The sequence below is a fragment of the Mustela nigripes genome, chromosome 16 (genome assembly GCF_022355385.1).
Source record: "Mustela nigripes isolate SB6536 chromosome 16, MUSNIG.SB6536, whole genome shotgun sequence".
Lineage (NCBI taxonomy): Eukaryota > Metazoa > Chordata > Mammalia > Carnivora > Mustelidae > Mustela > Mustela nigripes.
Window position 1 is genome coordinate 56,186,047 of NC_081572.1, and position 20,904 is coordinate 56,206,950.

The window sequence follows — 20,904 nt, forward strand, 5'->3', positions numbered from 1 at the left end:
AGCGGGTCCATCTGGTACACTTAATGCTCTCCAGGTGTCCCCAGCAGGGTTAGGGCTGGGTTCTGAGACCCTTTGACGCATCCCGACACCTTCTCCGGGCCATCTGGGCTGCTTCCTGCTTTCCCTACTGGGGGGTCACAGTGCCTATTTGCCCCAGTCACTACACACCCCCCATCACATAACCAGAAACCTCCAGGGGCAGCAGGATGCTAGCCCCAGTCTCACCGGGACCTGGAGGGTGGCTCCGGAGACGTACCTCTCCATTGGCAAAGCAATACTGCAGGGCCACGAGTAATCCCTGCAAGGAAAGGAGGAGGTGGCGTGACTCAGGACGAGACATGTCTGGGAGTGGCCTGCAAGGTGCAAAGGCCCGCCCCGTCCTAGCAGCCCTGGGGAACAGGCAGGCAATGACATTGCTGGCGCAAACTAGAGTTGGTCACACTGGTTACGTTAACTTGGACTTCACCGGGATCTCTTCTGACTTTGATCCCCACCAAGCACCAAGCAAGGTGCTTGCTCAGATGTTTATCGGTTAATGATCATTAAATCCCAAAGACCCTATATTCGTCATCCAATTATCCAATACTGTACAAGACACTGTCCCGTTTCTACAGGTCCATAGTGAGCACTGGCTAAATTTTTGCTTGAATTGCATCCTTTCCTTTTGGGAGCTGATCTTGCCCTACTCCCTGGGCTTCTAGCAGGGCTTTCAGTCATGGTCCCCATGTCCTAGGATGGCCATCACCAGCACAATCAGCCCAAATGGGCATGGGACCCAAGCAGGGCCAATTTGAGTTCACATTGCAGACAAGACGCTGGCTGGAGCGTCCGTGTTCTGAAGGCTTGACTTGCCTCCAACATGGCTCCCATGCCTGCCACGTTGGTGCTGGTTGGTGGTGGGAGGCCTCAGTCTCCCCCACAGGGCTGTGTGAGTGTCTGGGGACGTGGGAGCTGGCTTCCCCCAGAGCAGGTGATCCAAGGAAGCTAGGTATAAGCTAGAACCTTGATGAGCTGGCCAAAAGCCACACACCTTCATGTCCACAATACTTCAGCAGTCACGCAGGTCAACCCTAGTCCGTGTCAGCTGGGACTCCACAGGGCCATGAGTACCAGGAGGCGAAGATCCTTGGGGGCCATGTTGGAGACTAAGTAGCACAATTCATTGCTTACTGAGGTCCCTTCATGCTGTCTTCTGGACAATTCTTCCCTTACATCTCTGCCTAACTGGCTTCTCAAAATCCAGGTCTTACTTAGCTCAAACATCCCCTCAAAGAGAGGTCTTTCCTGATCACTCAATTTTTGGAAGCCTCTCCAGTCACTGTGAGCTGTGAGCTGATTATATTCTTCATGGCCCCAGAATTATATCGTTATTATTGGTCAACTTGGGTTCTTAGCTGTCCCTCCCCGCCCCTGCAAACCAGGCATCTTTATCCATTTCCATTTGCAAAACACCTGTGTTGGGGAAGTTGAAGTAAGGGGATACTTTTCTTGATGTGGGAAGATTTTTGTGGATGCACTATTAACTGCCAGGAGTCTGGAATCAAAGCTGCTCTAGCCAATGTTTGTCTTCCAATGTTTCCTGACTCCTCTGCTTCCAGATGTGATCCAGCTGTGCTAACCCGTGTGCCACAACATCCCCCGTGATGCAAGCATCTGTGGCCCCTAGGCTGTGTGTCTAAGGTACTGGGGCTCCATATGTGTGCAGGACCCAGGCACTTGAGTGTCTGTGGGAGGAACTTCGTGAAATGCCAGGACTCACAAGGAAAGGACACATTTCCAACTGAAGAGTGAAGGTCGCAGGGCAGGCTGACTCTCCCGTCTCTCTTGATCATGTTTCTCTCACCCCCTGTGGCCAGTAAGGGAGGTTTGGTACTGGGAAAGGAGTTGAAATTGTAAAGGAGTTCCATGTTGTCCTTGGGGGGAAATTCTTATGCTCTAACGGAAGCTTGGGATCTTGCAAGCTGGCTATCCCGACATCAGTCCCGTGGTGTGCCCACCAGCACAGGGTTTCTTTCTCTTATGCATCCATTATTCCATGGTGAAAGCTTCTGAACAGGGGCACGGTGGTGCGGGTTTACCACTGTCACACAGACAGCCTCACTGGAGGTTCCCAGCCTTCATAGACCATCAGAAGTGTGGGTTCTCTTTGCCTCTGAGCAAAGGAGTAGAGAGTAGAAGGAGTAGCCCTCATGTGTCAGGATCCCCATGAATGAGTTGGCTAAGAGAGGATTCCACATCACAAATGTGCTTTTTTTACTCCTTTGGGTTCTTGGTTCACTGTTTTAGGAGGCTCCTGGAGTCTGGGTAATGCTGATTCTAGATAGAGGGAGTGTGAAGGGAGTGGTCCCACCGAACAGGTGGCTTTCACTTCCTCTGTCACCACCTCCTTGGCAGTCTTCTCCAAAGATCCCTTGACAGTGAAATTATCTAAGCACTTGGAAGAGAGAAGGAGCCTCCAAGCAGCAAGGAGAGGCAGCCTGGGGTCCGTGCCAATTCCTGCTGATGCACTGAGATATGACTCACCGGATATGCTCCCACACTTCTGCCTATGCATGCTCTCACCTCGGCTTGGTGGCATGAAGGGGAGCAGGGCAGGCAGGGGTGCTGAGAAGGTAGGAAGCTTCTGTCCATGCACGGGCTCTGTCGGTGTGTTTCCTTGCTCAGTCTGCAGAGCAAAACCTGGGTCCTCACGTTCTTCTGTGGTGCATGGTGGTGGGCGGAGCTCTAGCTGCAGGACCGAAGGATCCAGCATGGTGGGCGGTGGCGGGGTGGGGGCGGCAATCTCCAGAAATAACCCCCGGGATCTCTCCCCTCCCTGTAGGCAATGCTACCCTCACATGAAGCAGTGGACCTTGTTTTCCCTCCCCATGAATCTGGGATGACCTTGTGACTTCTTCTACCAGGACATGGTGGAAGCGACATTCTGGGACTTCCCAGCCTGTGCCGTAAGAATGTCGGAAGCTTCTATCTTTTCCCTCTTAGAACACTGGTCTGGGGAGGCTCTGAGGTTCTAGCTGCCAGGCTGTGAGATACCCAAGGTAGAAGGAGAGGCCACATGGAAGAGAACCAAGATTCTGTGATTGAGCGCCTCAGCTGAGCCCCAGCCAACAGCTTAGGTCAATGTCCAGCCATGGGAATGAGTCATTTGGGAAGTTCCCAAAGATGGGATGTTCCCAAAGATGTTCTCATTTGAGCTTTCAGATGTTTGCAACCCATTCAAGAATTGCAGGTATCAAAAGTATTGCTCCGGCTGAGCCCGGGTGGTCCAGCTTATAGACTCATTAAAGATAACAACACGGTTCCTGCTTTAAGGCATGACTCTTCAGGGTAGTTTGTCACATAGCCATCAGTGGGAGGACGGAAATAAGCTCTCTTTTCAGGGGAGTCTGACAGGCTGATTCCCCCTTTTTTTTTTTAAAGACTTTATTTATTTATGTGAGAGAAAGAGAGAGCATGAGCACAAGCAGGGGGATCAGAAGAGGCAGAGGGAGAAGCAGGCTCCCAGCTGAGCAGGGAGTCAGACACGGGAATCCATCCCAGGACCCCTGGGTTCATGACCTGAGCTGAAGGCAGGCACTTCACCGACTGAGCCAGCCGGGTCTCTTTCATTTCCATTATGGTACTTTACAACTCCAGAATTTTCCCAGATTGGTTCTTATTTTACAATTTCGCTCTCTGTATTGAGATTTCCTAATCAATGAAGCTTTGTCATCATACTTTTCTTTGATTCCTTAAAGATGGTTTCTTTCATCCTTTGAACATATTTTTTTAAAGATTTTATTTATTTATTTGACAGACAGAGATCACAAGGAGGCAGAGGCTCCCTGCTGAACAGAGAGCCCGATGTGGGGCTCGATCCCAGGACCCTGAGATCATGACCTGAGGTGAAGGCAGAGACTTAACCCACTGAGCCACCCAGGTGCCCCTGAACATATATTTTTTTAAGAATTTATTTTTAAGTAATCTCTACACCCACCAGGGGGCCCAACTTTTCAGCCTTGAGATGAGAGTCACATGCTCCACCAGCTGAGCCCGCCAAGCCTTCCTGAACATATTTATAATAGCTTCTTTGAAATACTTTGTTTGCTAAGAGACCTCTCAGAGATTTTCAATTGACTGCTTTTCTTTTTCCTAATGATAGGTCACACTTTTCTGTTTCCCTGCATAGCTCATAAATTTTTTCTTTTCTTGTTCAAAATCGGACGTTTTACAATCTGATCCCCTACTCCCCAGTCCCTGGGTGGTTGCTGGTGTTTGTTTAGTAATTTGCCTGGGCCACTAGCTCTGCGAAATTTTTCTCCCCTGCAGTGCACAGTCACTGTTGTCTGTGCTCATTTCAAGAATTTTTGGTTTTGTGTTTAAGTCTGAATTCCCACCCCTGTTTACAATAGCTTAACGATTAGTCAATGATGGGTCAGAAGTTGTGCTCAACCACCTTAAACCAGTAAGTCTTCCAGACTCTTTGACAATGGATCTGTGCATGGTTTCGGGGACCCATTCCAAGTTCAGACAGCTTATAAATCTTCTGTGGCTTTTACTTTCCATCTCCTGTGTTTCCCGGGTGTGTGTTTGTGCAGGAACCTGTGTTTAGCCAGCGATATGTGGCTATTCTTCTGGTCCCTCCTGAGTGTGCAAGCAACCTTGCAGTATACACAAACCTCCAGTCCACCAGAGAGATATGTGAGAGATGATCACAGCCCATGACAGGTGTCTCATTCCTCAAATCCCCCTTGTTAAACTTCTGGCTAGCTTGCCAGGCTGTATCACCCCAACCCCTGCCCCGCCAGGATCACCATCTCAGGCTGTGACATTTTCATTCCTCGATTCTTTGCCAATGAGATCACTAACTGTGTCTGACAATGGCCGGGGTGTGGACTTTTTCTGCTCTCTGATGGATCTACATCAAGTCAGCCCCTTTCTGCAGTGAAGCTCCTAGTTTTTACTAGAACTTCCTCACTGATGGAGAAGAGGTTTGGACAAGGGCATTCCAGGCTACACCAACAGACCCCACTGTTCTTACTCAGATTTAATTATGTTTCTTGAATAAATAAATAAGTTCTTCTCAACCTTTTGTATGCCTTTGTCTGGTTTCCGGGGCCCTCAAGTCATTGTTGTTGACAATTCTGGGCGATTTTATTGCTGCTTTTCGGGGAGGGGATTGGCCAAGCGTCTCTCTCCTCCATTCCGTAAGTCCGGCCCTATTCTAGCATTTTAAGATCATTAGCCCCAAGGTTACCACTGTATGGGGCCTCTGTAGCTGACACTGTTTGTGGTGGTCTCTCGCATTTATGGCCTTTGCTACTGAGTCCTGGGGTTTTTTTTGTTTTGTTTTGTTTTGTTTTGTTTTCCCCCTTGTGTGTTCTCTCCTTCTGTCCAGGCCAGGTCTGGGATTTCCTTTAATTTGGGGGAGGGGGTGGAAAGAGGGAGAGAGAATCTCAAGCAGGCTCTACATGCAGCATGGGGCCTGATACGGGGCTCGATGTCACAACCCTGAGATCATGACCTGAGCTGAAATCATGAGTCAGATGCTTAACTAACTGAGCCACCCAGGCACCCTTGGGATTTGCTTTAAATTTTAGAATGCAGCAGAAGTATCACTGTGCGAGTTTCAGGTGTAGGCATTTAGACAGCCTGGAAGCTCCTGCTTTCTTGGGACCTCTGAACTGCCATGTAAGAAGTTGAGCTCCCCTGCAGGACAGAAGAAGACTAAGGGAGAGGCCCTAAGACAGTATGGAGCTGAGGGATGTAGCTGACAGCGAGACATGAAGCCCCAGAAATCTGACCTAAATCAATCCACTCCAGCCAGCCCCAGCCATGTGAGCCTTCCCAGCTCAGGCATCAGACGTAAGAGTAGTGACGCATCTTGGAAGTTCCCACTCCAGCAGGCATCACGTGGAGCAGAGGTGAGCCATTCTTACTATGCCCACCTGAATTTCTGGTCCCCAGAATAAGGAGGAATAATATAAATTGTCATCATATAAGCTACTAAGTAATGGATAACTATTTAAGGAATGGATAACCAAAACACCCAGGTCAAGGAACCACAGCTGGCCGCCTGGTTCTAGTTCCAGCTCCCTTCCACACATCTTGACACAACTGTCAAGCTTCAAGAGGCTCCCGGTCTCCACGCACTAGATCCTCCTAAGTTGTATTGTGTTCCAAATATGTCACCTGAAGCATAGACAATGTTCACTGTGCACAAAGCCCTGCAGAGAACCCAGCAAAAATAGGCACAAAATAAAAGGCTTCTTGTTGACATTCACCATTAATATGATTGTGAGTCACACCAACTATTGCAGCCCAGGAAACAGACCACTTTTCCCTTCTTAGTCACTGAGTCATGCTGGCAGGATCAAGGCAACACATTCGGTCTACACACCCTTCTCATGCCAAAGACCTTAATGCCATAGAGCCCACCAACACAACAGCTTTTTTCCCATCTGTGGGCTTTCTCAGTTCTCAGCCTGTCTGGGTCAAGGGCACTTGGGTTTCTCCAAAGCAAAGGGATCCTGGGTTCAGACGCCTACTCACATGGAAGGAGCTCAGAGTCAGCTGAATGAAGAGTCGTATAAGTTTTGAAAATCCTTCTACTTGATCATCAGTGACGAAAGAGAAGAGAATCTCATGAACACCCAGCAGAGGAATGAGGACCAGTGTTGACTTTGCCAATCTGCAAATGACAACCAAAAATTGTCACCAGGGCTACATTGGGAATAGGTGATGTTTCCTGCTTTTCTGTGCATGACTTTCTTGTAGCTCTTACCATCGTGATGCATGGCTGACCTTCCAGTTTGTCTCCTTGGTGACATAGTGAATGCCTCAATGGCCAGTGTGGTCTTGTTTACTGATGTACCCTTACACCTGACTCTTGGCAGATGCTCAGAAAACATGAATTGAGTGAATGAATGAGTAAATAATGAATGGATGGGTGAATTCTCCTATATAGATTATGAGATGCCTCTAGATCTTAGTGTTTTGACTGATGGATAGATTTCCATGTGCCTGAATGTCACCCTAGGACACCACACCCCTCCTGGGTTTGACAGATTTCCTATTATCCGGCTGGCAGGGTTTTTCTCTTTTCAGGACTTCCAATATCAGTGCTTTACTGAACCTGGGAAGGGAAAACAAATGATGTGTCTGGGGTCAAATAACCACTAAGGGGCAAATCCACTGGAAGTGAGTTTTGTGACTTCACACTCACACCCTGCACACTCCATGCCAAGCTCGACCGTCAGTCCCCATGCTGCCCCTCAGCCCCAAAACGGCAAGGGCTGCAGGAAATGAGAAACTGATCCTCCTCATAAAAGGTGCTGTGTGGAAGCTTGCTGTTGTATACACTCTACATAAAAAAGACAAACATTCCTTTGTACCACCCACATGCAAAGTACGCAACTGGAGCACAAACATTCCATATCGCATACCGGTGGTTCCAAACACGGTTTACCATTTGGTTTCCTTAAGGAATTCAAAAAGATGGGTAGATGATAGATAGATGAATAGAGAGACAAAGAAATTGAAAGATAGAGAGATGGATGGATGGACAGATAGATAGATGGAGAGATAGAGGGAGAAATGGATGGATGGATGGATAGATGAATGGATGGATAGATGGATGGATGGATAGATGGATGGATGGATGGATGGATGGATAGACGGATAGACGGATGGATGGATAGATGGATGGATGGATGGATGGATGGATGGATGGATGGATGGATGGAGAGACAGATGGATAGATGGATAGACAGATGGATGGATGGATGGATGGATGGATGGATGGATGGATAGATGGATGGATGGATGGAGAGACAGTTGGTGAGATGGATGGATGGGTGGATGATAGATAGATAATAGATAATAAAAGATAGTAAATAGATATAGCTAGCTAGCTCCCTTGACCCCAATGTCAACCTCCTGCATCAAAACTTCGGGCTACTGGGTCCTGGGAATGTGAATTTTTAAGGAGTTCCCCATGGGATTCTGATAGGCAGCCGCATTTGGGAATGACTGCTGTTTTACTATTGAGCTGCTTCTTAATTTAAAACTACCTGCATTAGCAAAAGTGACTCATACCCAGGGTACAAACAAAGCTACTGTCTTGTATACACACCCTGGGGGGGAAAGAGTTTAATCCCTAATGACTTTTTAGCCTGAATCACTGTCTTAAAGGGCCAGATTTGGAGTCTTCCCCTGCGCCTACCACCTGCCCTCCCCCCTGCCATCACCACTGAACCCCTGGAATTAAAGAGGTAGGAATGTCAGCAGCTCATGGGCACCACCTTCAGGAAGGTTTAACTGTGTGCAAGAGAAAGTGTTTACATTCGTAAGAGCCATTCAAGTGTAAGGTTATCACAGAAACGAAAAACCTCACCTTGTGTTCTGGCGTGGCCTCTGCAAGTGCCTGAGTTTGCAACCCTTGCTCTGGGTTATCTGGGTTTCAACGACACATCCTTCCATACTTAGATACAGATCCACATCTTACCATCAATCAATTCTTGGGACCATGCTATGACATTATGTGTTTGAATAAGCGCTTTATTTGGGGGTAATTTTGGATCTGCAGAAAAGTAGCAGAGTATGGAGAGTTCCCACATAGGCTTTCCTCCGTTTCCCAAATGTTAAATCTTGCATAACCATGGTACGCTTGTTAAGACATAGAAGCCAATATTGGCACGTGACGAATAATGGTACTCAATTCCACTTGGATTTCACCAATTTTCCCACTGAATGTCCTTTTCATGTGCCAGAATCCCACATTTAGTGTGGGATGATTTATTTTTTAAAGACTGACCATCTTTCGAGGAGGCTTTGGGCCGTTTTCGTAACCCCCAGCTCTCCAGATGGATGTGAAGGGATTCCCCATTCCTGATCTCATTCTGACTTCTCCTTAGACATAACACCATGTGTGTCCTTGTTCGGATGGAAAATCCATAAATATCTACGGCCGTTTACTCGTATGAACTGTATTTATGCTTATTTTTCATCTATGTTTGTTTAAATTGTTTGGTTTATGGCAGTCATTCAGCAATCCAACAAATATTTATGGAGCATGAGACAGTGCAGTGGGAGACAAGGGGCTGCAGTCAAAGGCAGTAGAGCATAGCGACAATATCCGGGCCTGGGTTCAAATCCTGGCACCACCAGTTACTCACCATGGGGCTTTGGGCAAATTATTTAATCTCTCATCTGTAAAGATGAGGATTATACTACTAATACTATAATATGAAGTGCTCAAACAATTAAAAAATTGTTATCAACGATAATACAATGGACAGTGTCATTGGAAAGATTACATCATAGGTGGCAAGTGCTGAGAATAATGGTTTCTGATGCCTGATGAATGATAGATAGTAGTTAGCCATCCCTGTTATTAAAAAGAAGCCATCTTTGCCCTTAGGTTGCTTACAACCTCAGTGACTTTGATCGATTTTCCTTCCCTTTGTGACGTCTTTCGTTTTTGGTCGCCCACCAGAGAGTCTTTTCAGAAAGGGCTCTGGGGCTCAGCGAGCTAAGAAATTATTCTCCTTTATAGATTCATCTAGAGCTCTGCCCAATGCGCCACATGGGATGTTAAGACTGGTCCTGGAGGCGGACAGCTGCCTGGGTTCTGGGAGCCCCAAAGGACAGCCAACTCTCGCCACACGGAGCATCATCGGTTTCTGTCTGTCCTCGTTCCAGGGGCCTGGTGCGGCTCTCCCACTCTGGGCCAGGCAGGTGGAATGGCGGAAACCCAGAGACAGGCCTAGGACTATAGGGGGTTCTCCAGGCCCCTAGCGCCTTGCCTTTTTGGCAAGATCTAGATATATTTAATTTAAACTTTCCTAAAATATACTCGTGGGAGAGGGGGCCAAATCTTGAGAGCTACATTCTTCAAGTCCTCAAAATCGGGGAGAGGGGGAGGCAAGGCCTGTTTCTACCAGAGTTTGGACAAAATGCACCAGCCCCCGCCACTCCTTCCTCCTCACCCTAGCAAGGGAAAACAGAACCGGAAGGGGACCAGGAGGTGGAAGAGGGCAGTGTGAACTGGTGGGCTGGTCGGGGGAGGGGGGGTGGCGGGCAGGTCACCCACTGGGGTGACAGAACGTAGAGATGTGAGTATTAGCACTGCTTGCAGAGAAAAATAGGCAAATGCACTGATCGATGCTGTAGGATTTGCCAGCCTGGGCAGGAAAATAAGGTGGCCTGGTGTGTCCTTAGAGACAGGGGCCCCATTTTTTTCTAATTAATAAGCATAAGCTAATCCATTGTGCTATACTCTGGAGAAAGGGTAAATCAACAGAAAACAGATGCCAACCAAAATGGGGGGGGTCACAAAGAAGCAGCCCCAGGGATACCCTGGGGAATGAATCCTGCTTTCACCAGGCAGGTGGCATTATAGATAGGGAAGTGGTGTTTCTCATGGTCAATGATCTTTCATACCAACCTCTCTGCAGTGAGGACGTGATCGCCAGCAACATTCTGGTGACTGCTTTGAGTTTCTGAATTCTTTGTTGCCAAGTGTGCTAAGAGTGCAGGCACTGGAAGGAAACCTCGCCCCACCCCCAGACTTTCACAGCCTCAAAGAATGAACAATTGTACAGTCTGGTTTATACATCAGTCTCTTGTGAGTTTAGCTGACATTAGTCAGCCCTCCAAAGTCTCAGCCACTTGGGAACACTGATAAGTCCCCAGCTCTGTCCCCAGGTGATGGCAAACTGGCCAAAATGAGGTGTTTTACCCAGGGAGGCCTCAAGGTGGGCCATGCACCCAGGTTCCTCTTTCCAAGCTTTATCCTTGAACAAGGGTGCAGAAAGAGAAAAAGAACCTTTCCCGATAGGTTTTATATATCAGACAAATTATTCCTTCTCCCCCCCAAACAGCTGTCCTGAATCATTGCTCAGCTGTGAAAGTCCCCCCAGTATCTTGATTTATGCTTCCCTAGATCACTGCCCCCAGTGAGGTATGCACACTTTGGGGCTATCTATGCAAAACAATCCATTTGGCATTAGAAGAAAATACAATAAGGAAAGATAATCAAAGTTCTATGTGTTGATTTTTTATCTATCCGCTATAATTTTCTGTTTTTTATTGTATTTTATAATGTCTATATCAGTTCAACAGATCATGTATATATACAATGAGGGGTGTGTTAAGAATTTCTCTACTGAAAAAGATGCATGATCAGGAAAGTTTGGAAACCACCATCTTGGGTAACTCCAAAGGAGATCCTGCAGGAGGGGATACTGAGGCTGCTTAGAAACACAGCTGCCATGGCTCAAGTGGAAAATGCCATTTATTTCACTAGAGCATGTGACTCAGCCAGTGGTCCCACACTCTGTGTATTAGAATCTCTTGGGGGAAGTCTATAAGAAGTCCATGTGGCGGGCTCCATTCCACACTTACTGAGTCTGAATACCCAGTGGAGGGCCTCGGGAGTCTGAGCTTTCGGCTGACTGTCGGGTGATCCTTACAAGCAGTTGGAATGGAAAGCTACTAGAGGGGTGCTGTGGGTCTGGAGCATGGGGAAAGCCCCATTGGTACATGGTGGCCTTGGGGGCGGGGGAAGGGCAGAAAATAGCAGGGTGCAGGCTCTCAGTCTGCACGGAAAGTGGCGTCTTAGGATTTGTGGGCTCCCTGTTTGTGTCTCTGGGAGTGCCGCCCTCTGTTTGGTTTCCCAGATGCCCCTGCATCTCCTGAGCGGACCCACCATGGGAGGGCTAGAGCAGTTCTGACCACGGGTCTGGACTCCCACTCTAAGAGAGCAGTTAGAGGCTGAGCCTTGGGAGAAGGGCCAAAGAAGCTTTGAGCCACTTAGAGTCTCCACAAGAGGCGCCAAGAAAGTCGGCGTGTTGTCCAAGCCAGCCCAAGTGCCTTGGGGACAGGGGTGTTTGCAAAAATATTTGGGCCAATTATAGCATATAGTTGCCAGTGCTGGACCATGCGTGTTTATCCTTTGGGATCTCCTGGAAGAAGGGAGGCAGATAGGATTTGGGGTCTGGATCCTGGGCAAACACCACTCATTACATATGATTACACTGAGAACCCACATTGATGAACTTCTTTGGTCTTCATGAGAACCCACATTGATGAACTTCTTTGGTCTTCATAACAAGCATGAGATGATCTCCTGTGCCATTCCCATTTTACACACCCAGAAATCAGGCCTAGGGAAGCCCAGTGACTTGCCCAAGGTCACTCAGAGGATCTGAGGCCGTGACCAGCATCAGCCCTCTCGACATGCATTCACACCAAGAATACTAGTTTTGGGGAGTTGGGATGTGTGCTCCTTATAGACAGAGTCTGCATAATATCTTTCATTCCAAGCATAGTACCAGGCACATGGCAGGTGTTCATTAAAAGTTTGTTAGATAAAGGGAAAACCTACCTTTCCAGCACACCTGGGTCAGGCCCGATTTCAGTGAGAGAGCAACAGAGCGCCACCCATCCTCCCTTATACCTCTGCCTGTGGCCTGCCCGGTGGGCTAAAGCAGGGCTAGAGCAGTTCTGGGTCACTCTTTTGGGTCAACCAAGCGGCTCAACCACTCATTCTTAGGGGCATTTTAAGTTTCCTGCTACGGGGAATGTGTGTACCCTTGACAGACCACTCCCTTCACTTCCATGGGGCCAGAAGGTCTGTGCCAGTGGCCCCACATGATCCCAAGACACCTTTTTCAGAGGTTCCCTTCTTGATGCTCTTGTCTTAGGAGACAGACATACAGATGCAGCTCATGCCCCTCTTCCCAGACCATTAATCAGCACAGCTGAAGGGGTCAAAACCATCTTAGACCATCAGATGCTGACCTCAGGCCACTCACCTGTACTTATAATCTCTGAAGCACATTTGATGGGCTTTGAGCTTAGAAATGAGAAGCTTGACGATTTTCAGGAAGATGAAGAAATTGACCTTAGAAAAAAGCAGATATGGGTAAATAAATGACGGGCTCCACTCCGCCAACCATAAATGATGGTTATGAATATCAAGGTCACCCTGAGCCTGACCATCGGATCCTTGTCCCTGTAAACCAGGGGAGATGTGGCAGTTGGCCATTCAGGAAGTATGTGCTCACGGTCATCCCTAATCTTCCTAAGGCTATCTCAATACATCCACACTTTATTTTTATTTAATACTCCCCATTAATGCTCTGAAGAAGCCACACTATTTTTATGTCAGGATACAATGAGAAAACAGAGACATGGAAGAGAGAAGTACAGTTCCCGAGGTTGCACAGCTATTAGGTAACTGAACTGGTACTAAATACAGCTTTACCAGAAAATAACCTGTTCTTCACTTAAACAGCCTCCCTTCTGTAAATAACTCCAGCCCTATGGGTGTCAAAGTTGAGTCCTGTAGCTGCCATGGAATTTATTGGAAAGCACAAGTTCTCTTCTCCCTAGACTATATTCCACAGTCATGGAATGGGCTGTCATGGGCTGGGACATTTCCACCTTTTGCTGTCGGACTTGATAGAAATTATATCCTTGATAGAAATGTTTAAATAGGTCTGCAAATTCTTCAACACCATCCCCTTTGAAAGACAGAGCCCAACTTCCCCCTTACCTCTGGGATGTGAGCTAGGCTTAGCTATGCGCATCTAATGAAAAGAATATGGTGGAAATGAGGCTATGTGACTTCTGAGGTTAGGGCCTCAAAAAGATGGCATCCACCTGCTTCTCTCTTTCTCTGGGGAAAGCCATAGCCACGTGAGGACATTCAAGCAGCTGGAAAGACCTACCAGGGGGACATGAGTCCTCCTACCAACAACCAGCACCACTTGTCAGCCAAGTGTTTGGGCCACCTGGGAAGCTGGTTCTCCAGCCCCAGTCAAGCTACTGGATGGCCACAGCTTTGGCCAACACCTTGACAATGACCACAGGAGATATCATGAGGCTCTTGGAGAGGAAGAATGGCAAGTGGTTGAGTGCAGCTAGGGCTTCGAGAATGAGAACAAGATCTGTGAAGAGTAAGACTGGAGTGGGAGAGAGGGCGGGGAGAACCAGCTCCTGCAGAGTCTTTCATGCTCGCACAGACGAGAGTTTATGTTTCCTTCTGAAAGCAATGGAGAGCCAGTGATGACTCTCAGGCAGGTGAGTTACCCGATCGGATCTGCATTTCTGCACTTCAGAAAGCTCATTTTAACAGCCATGGGGCGTATGGATTGGATGAAGGCAAAATCAGAGTAGGGGAGACTGGTTTGGGAGCCGTTCATAGTTCCCAGGGAAGAAGGATAGAGAGGTGAGGAGAAGCCACAGCTGTGGGGCATCGGTGATGGGGAGTATGAGATCCACTTGAAACTTACAAGGGGTTTGAGTCAAATGGCCTTTGTTAGTGGCAGGATGTGAGGTCAGAGGTGACCCAAAGCTTCTCAGTAGATCTCAAATGTGCGGTCCTGTCATTGGCTGGGGGTGGATGGCGGAGGGAGAGCTGTGCAGAGGGAGAAGGGAGAAATCTAGTTATTTTGGACACAAAAGATGTCCCAAGGCAGTGAGATCATTATGTCTGGATCTCAGCAGAGGGGTCCCGGCTGGAGCACAGTGCCAGCATTGGAGGGGGCGAGGTTGTCCAGAAAGGGTAGGTAGACAGGGAAAAAAGAAAGGTTAGGAACTCACCCTCTAATGAAGGGAAAGGTGGTGGAAATGGAGGCAGTGAAAGAGATTCAGAAAGAGTAGCCAGGACAACTGGAGCAAACCACAAGGGAGTGGTATCCGGGGAGCTCCCGGCTGTAGGAATTCAAGAAGGTAAATGTTACACGGAATTATGCGAACTAAGATTGCATTTAACAACAAGGAGCTGAGAAAAGGTGCAGTTCGAAGGAGGGAGCATAAGCCAGACTGCAATGCTTTCTTCTGCGAGCCAGACGTGAAGAGGGAGACAGCCAGTGTAGGCCACATTGAAGTCTGGCTGTCCCCAGACACTCCCCCCAGGAGGTAGAATGGTCAGAGCCTCCTTATGTCCTTCCCAGATCCCGTACAGACTTCTGCTACGGTCCCAGCAATGCTTCATCACACGTATCTGTCCAAGAAGCAGAATGATAGAACAGTAATTGACAAGGGCTGCAGAATGGGGATAGTGTCTCCCCTCTTTTATGTGCAAGGGTGGAAGATGTTGGGGGTTACAGTTGTTTTTAAAACAGAAATGACTGGGGTGCCTGGGTGGCTCAGTGGGTTAAACCTCTACCTCCAGCTCAGGTTATGATCTCAGGGTCCTGAGATTGAGCCCCGCATCAGGCTCTCTGCTCAGCGGGGAGCCTGCTTCCACCTCTCTCTACCTGGCTCTCTGCCTACTTGTGATCTTTCTCTGTCAAATAAATAAATTAATCTAAAAAAATTTAAAAATTAAAAAAATAATAAAATGGAAATGACTTAAGAATGTCTCTGTGCAATGAGGAAATAGCCAGTAGAGACGGTGACTGGGTAACAATTCATGGAGTAAAGTCTCTACAAACATTGAGCCAGCACGATACGAATGCCCCCGCCTGGGAAAAAAAAAACCTTGAACCACAGATTGAAACACAAGTTGCAGAATCCAATGTGGACCTCCTGCGACTTGCCTTATTGGCCCCAGGAGAATCAGGGCTCGAAACTAACCATCTGCACTTTTGGGCAAGAGACCATTTATCCCATCCACCAGCCAGCAGGAATGATGGAGCATCCCAGCCAAAGAATATTTAGTAACAGAACACTTAAATACAAACTAAACGCAACCATGTAATTTATTTCTTTAATGGGGTATCTGCTTTTCATCACAAAGAGAAAACGTTGTGTCCTTGGCTTAGTGATTTGTTGAACTCAGGCATTTTGCTTACAAAATAAGTATAACCGGGGAAAGGAGCATATTTCAGCAAATTAATTTCAGTCGGGACTGTATCCTAGGAAATGGAGAGTTGTGATGAGGAGCATGTGGTTTTGTTGTTCTTTGTGTCTCCCAGGGACCGGACATGAGAAAATGGGCATCAACCAATGGGCCATATGGCGGAGGCCCTTCTTCAATGCCACGGAATGAAACACTGGCCTGGGTGAACCGGTGTTCATCTACGCGTCTCACAAGACAGGAGTCAGCAGGCCTATTTGGCTGGTGCTGTTCTCCATTCGTGCCCAAACAGGAAAAAGGGGCTGAATGAGGAAAATTTTCAAGAACGCAGCCAGCTCCTCTTAGATTCCGTAATCAGAATGGGGGAGGGGTGCTTAGGACCCCAAATATATAAGCCTCCCTTTCACGTCCTAGGTGCTGCAGAATGCATGATCCTATATAATGTTCTTGGGGACACTTCCGTGGTACCTCAGCTCCTGTGTTTAGATCTGGGTCTACAGGCTGGCAGAGGTGATTGCTAACATGGTAGAGGGCTCAGAAGTTGGCTTCTTCTATCTCTAAACTTTACCTACTCCCATTCCCTCCTCATCTGGCCTGCTGTGTGGACTAAAACGCCTACCATTAGAGCTGCTTCTAGAATGCGGCAGGGTGAGCACAAGGGTTCCTGCTGTGCCAAGCCGGAGCTCTATCCCAGTGAGGGCCTGCTGGCTTCCCTCCTGCCTGATTAGCGGGAACCTTCCAGGGCTGGGAAGTGTGGGTCACAGGCACTCATGCCGAGCTGCCGTCTGCTCGGGCACACTGCCGGGATGAACAGAACCTGGGGCTTACTGTGGCCACAGACAGCTTTTGGACAGATACGCGTAGTGAAGCATTGCTGGGACCATAGCAGAAGTCTGTAGGGGATCTGGGAAGGACACAAGAAGGCTCTGACCATTCTACCTCCTGGCGGGAGAGTGTGAGGACAGCAGCCGGGGGGATAAGACAGCCTAGGGAGAGGGTGCCAATCTCAGCAGTGTCTGAGGAGAGGTACTCATGGGTGACAGGTCTGTATCATGCATTTGGGAAGGAGGCAATAAAGATCGGGGGGTCAGGAGCACCGGGCTGTGGTTACAGGGGCTAGTGCCCCCAGTCAGACCCTTTGGGCTGAGATGCAGCGCCCCCACTTACTGGGACTTGAGGCTAAGTCTCTTTCCATCGTCTCGGTGTCCTTGTGAGTCAAGGAAACATAATAATGGCACCTACCCACAAATGGGGTAAGACACGTCAGGGACTTAGATGGTGCTGGCATGTAGAAGACACTCAACACAGATCACAGGCGGTGGCAGGGGTGCCCACCAGTGGGGGGTGCTGGGGTCACAGCAGGCAGAGGACTGGATCATGAAGCAGTGACATGGGGGAGGGGCAGGGCAGAGCTCAGGACTCGGCTCTCCCTTGGGGTGGGTGGGGCCAGACTTCACTGGGTGCGGAGTGACGGCGGCACGCGTGTCACCGCTCAGCCTAGATGTGACACCGGCCTCAGAATCATCAAGGGCACCTTCACACTCGCAGTGTCCCCCTCAATTTCCAAGGATGCTTTTCCCTCTTAGTCCTGAGCCCCTTTGGCACACTTCATCTTTCAGTATCATCTCAAAGAGCTCTGTGACTCTCGATCAAGCAGTCCATCCCCAGCTGTAAAATTCTGGGGCCACGGGGACCTGGGGCCCAGGTCCTTCCCCCTCTGGGTCTTGGAAGAGTAGTATCTCTTGGCGAATCCCTATCCCAGCTTTGGGTAGCATCGACCCTGTTTTTCTCTTCTGACAAGGTTCCCTTACTAATGCTAATGGGGTCAACATCCAAGCCAATAACTTTGCTATCCCTGGGCTTGTGAGTAACCGAAGGCACTCACATCCCCAAGGCCACCATTAAGGGTCCCTGAGCCAGTCACAGGTGTCTACACACAGTCTGAGGACCTGGAGAGAAGGAGGTGTGTAGTTGAACCCTGCATTTGAGTCCCAAACCAGAACAAGGAGAAGCCTCTAACTTGTTCCTTCTCATTTAGCACATCCTACTCAGAACCCAGCGACTCCTTTTCAAGGGAACCGACCCAAAGCTCATTCCGAGTCAGAGAGTTCCGGTGGGTGGTAAGGGAAAGGGAGAGGGTCCCCCACAGCTGCCAAGCCCAGCGAGGAAAAGGCAGGAGCGGGAAGGTCCTTACCATTACACAAAGCAGCATGGGTCCTCTGATGATCCACCAGATTTTCTTACTCTTGTTGGTTCCCCAGCACCTGCAGCAAAGGGACAGGAGAAGACTCAAGGCAGAGACAAGGTTGAATGAACAGCCTGGTGCCTTCTGGAAGAAGGAGGCTTCCTGCTTGCCACCCTACTGTGAACAGTGACACAAGAACCAATGTTGTCCCCATATCTTTACAGGCTGAGGGTCACTGCTCACCTCTGCGGGGACCTTTTTGTGTTAATTTGAGCTAATCCGATGCTAATTGGCTGTGTAACCAAGCTAAAACTCATGACTACAAAAAAGATCTTTGATTATTTTATCTGCATTTCTAAGTATATTCTAGATGGCCAAAAAGGGAAGGGAGCGGATATTCTCTTTGGGGAAACGGTATAAATCCTTGCACGGGGCATATCTAGAAACTACTGGACCATGGAAGTGTGAGGGCAGGTGAATTTCCTACCCTGTGTTCTCCAGCTGTGCACGGGCCATACTCCAGGGTACCACAAACAGCACTGGGAAGGCTGGGAGGAAAAAAAAAAAAAAAATGGAAATGTAATTAGGGGCTGGTTGGTCAAACCTGCCTGCCTCCCACCGCAGCCTGATGGGCCACAAGCATCTGGTAAAACTTGTAAGAGCCCAAATATCATTGAATTGCAGGCTGAGGGCTGGAGAGACCTGGGGGACACAGAGCCCATCTGTTGTTTCACTCTGAGACCAACCAGGAAGCAGAGAGGAGAAAACACTTGCCACATGTTGCAAAGCAGCTTGGAGTAAATCCAAGACTTTAACTCAAATCTCCCCAATTGTAGGTCATCCGTATTTCTTCTGAATCCTGCAGCCTCACATTCTCCAAGAGTCCGTGGCCACAGGGGTTCCAGACCCCGTCTTGAAGGCTCCACTGGCACTACAGATGGAATGTTGTGTTCCCCCGTCCCCCACCCCATGTTGAAGCCCTAACCCCTGATGTGATGATAATTGGGGGTGGGGTCTTTGGAGGTAACTAGGTTTGGAAGGGGAAGTGGTGGTCTTCATGATAGGATTAGGGCCCACAGAGGAACAGACCAGAGAGCCTGCTTTCTCTTTCCCTCTCTCTCTACCATATGAGGCTACAGTCCGAAGGCAGCTATCTGCAGCCAGGAAGACCCCTCACCAGAACTCCGATCTCAAACTTCCAAGTCTCCCTAACTGCAAGAAGTAAATGTCTGTTGGTTAAGCCATGCGGTCTATGGGATTTTGCTACAGCAACCTAAGCAGATCGCTAGAGTTGGGGACAGAGCAGGAGGAGGGGCAACGGAGTCTATCAAAAACCTTGTCGATTTTTTAACATATGCATTGGGTCCACATTGCTTGTGTGTAACTGCACGTGTGCACACACTCCACTTACTTCAGTATCTTGCCACTGGAGAGTTCTCTGTCCTAGATGCTCCCCCAATTGGGAAACCAAAGGCTCTCTCAGGCTCCCATGTTCCAATGGGCCCCTAGGAGAGGAGGCTGAGGGTACAGGTCACTCACCCCAACCCACCAGCATGTATCTGGGCCACAGCCGCCTCTCTGAGAGCACTGTGGGCTCCAGCAGTGTGTGGAGGTAAAGGCCTTCGACCAGCAACCATGAGTAATTGGCACCCACGAAGTAATGCAGCAGGACCTGGGCTGAGCGGCAGGAGGCAGAGATCTGCAGAGGACAGAGCATCCGAGGGTGAGGCCAGGTGTTCTTGTGTGGGCCCAAGAGGACAGAGAAGGGCCTCCCCATGCACAGCCGTCCCTCTACCCCACCTCGGCCCCGGAATTGGCTGAACATCTCAGACAGGCTGGAGACAATATCAAAATGGGAGGGAGGGCTTCCTATATGTTTCCGAGCCCAGCCTCTTCCCTGACATTTTATATATTTGCAGACAAACAGAAACAGGGAGAATGCATCAGCAGCCGTTTCCCTGAAGGAAACACTGAAAGGTATGCTCTTTGATCTTAGTTCAACTCAGCTAGAAACCAACTAAAAAAATCATATGATTGGAAAGAAGGAAATAAATTTCTAAATAACCCATGAATCAAACAAAGAAGTAATGATAAAAATTAGAACTTATTTCTGAACCAAATGAAAAGAAAGTATTGCACATCAAAATGTGTGGTATGTAGCTAATAACACATCCAGAGCAAAACATATAACCCTACATGACTTAATTAAAAAAGGAAAAAGGCCTATAATCAATTGTCCTATTATGTCAGAGAAAGAGAGCAAACTTTACCTAAAGAAAGGACTTGGCAGGAAAGCATAAAGATAAAAGCAGAAATTAATGAAAGAGACAACATAAAATAAAGAGAATCAAAAATGCCAAAATTTCATTCTAGGGAAAGTCTAGTAAAGCCATAAAACATCTCTCAAGGATGATCAAAAAGGGAGAAAAGAGAGTGAAAGTATAAATAATCAATATCAGGGAAGCAAAAAGCAATACCACCAGAGTTGCAACAGACCCTAAAAAGTTCTTAAGAAACTATGAACAATGGTATGGCAAGAATTTTGAAGAGTTAATTGAAGCACACAAATTCCTAGAAAAACACAAGCCACTAAAGCTGACATAAGAAGAAATAGAAAATCTGAATATGAGTTGAAACTAGTCTATAACTAAAAGCTTTCCAATAAAGAAAATTCGGAGCCCAAATGGCTTCACTGGAGTGATCTGTCAAATGTTTAAGAAAGAAAAATACCCATCTTAAATTCTTCCAGAGAATAGAGAAAGAGATAACAAGTCTGATTTCTCTTAAGAGGTCAGCATACACTTTATCTTTTTTATCATAAGAAAAGAAACTTAACTCACAGGTGCAGATGAGGGAAAGCTAACCAAAACACAGCATCAGCTAAGGAATCCAGCAATATTGGAAAAAGAGTAATATATCAGAACCTAGT

General features: G+C 48.0%; 1 protein-coding gene across 1 annotated transcript in view; it reads right to left on the reverse strand.

Annotated features, from left to right (window-relative positions):
* Nucleotides 1-20,904, reverse strand: part of GLP2R (glucagon like peptide 2 receptor) — a 42,257-nt gene that overhangs the window by 1,111 nt on the left and 20,242 nt on the right. The window contains exons 7-12 of the mRNA XM_059379457.1: nt 19,515-19,674; nt 18,463-18,523; nt 17,985-18,054; nt 12,798-12,886; nt 6,532-6,670; nt 257-298 (exon numbers count right to left, since the gene is read on the reverse strand). Of these exons, the coding sequence (XP_059235440.1) occupies nt 257-298; nt 6,532-6,670; nt 12,798-12,886; nt 17,985-18,054; nt 18,463-18,523; nt 19,515-19,674 (561 nt within the window). The remainder of the gene's footprint in view (nt 1-256; nt 299-6,531; nt 6,671-12,797; nt 12,887-17,984; nt 18,055-18,462; nt 18,524-19,514; nt 19,675-20,904) is intronic.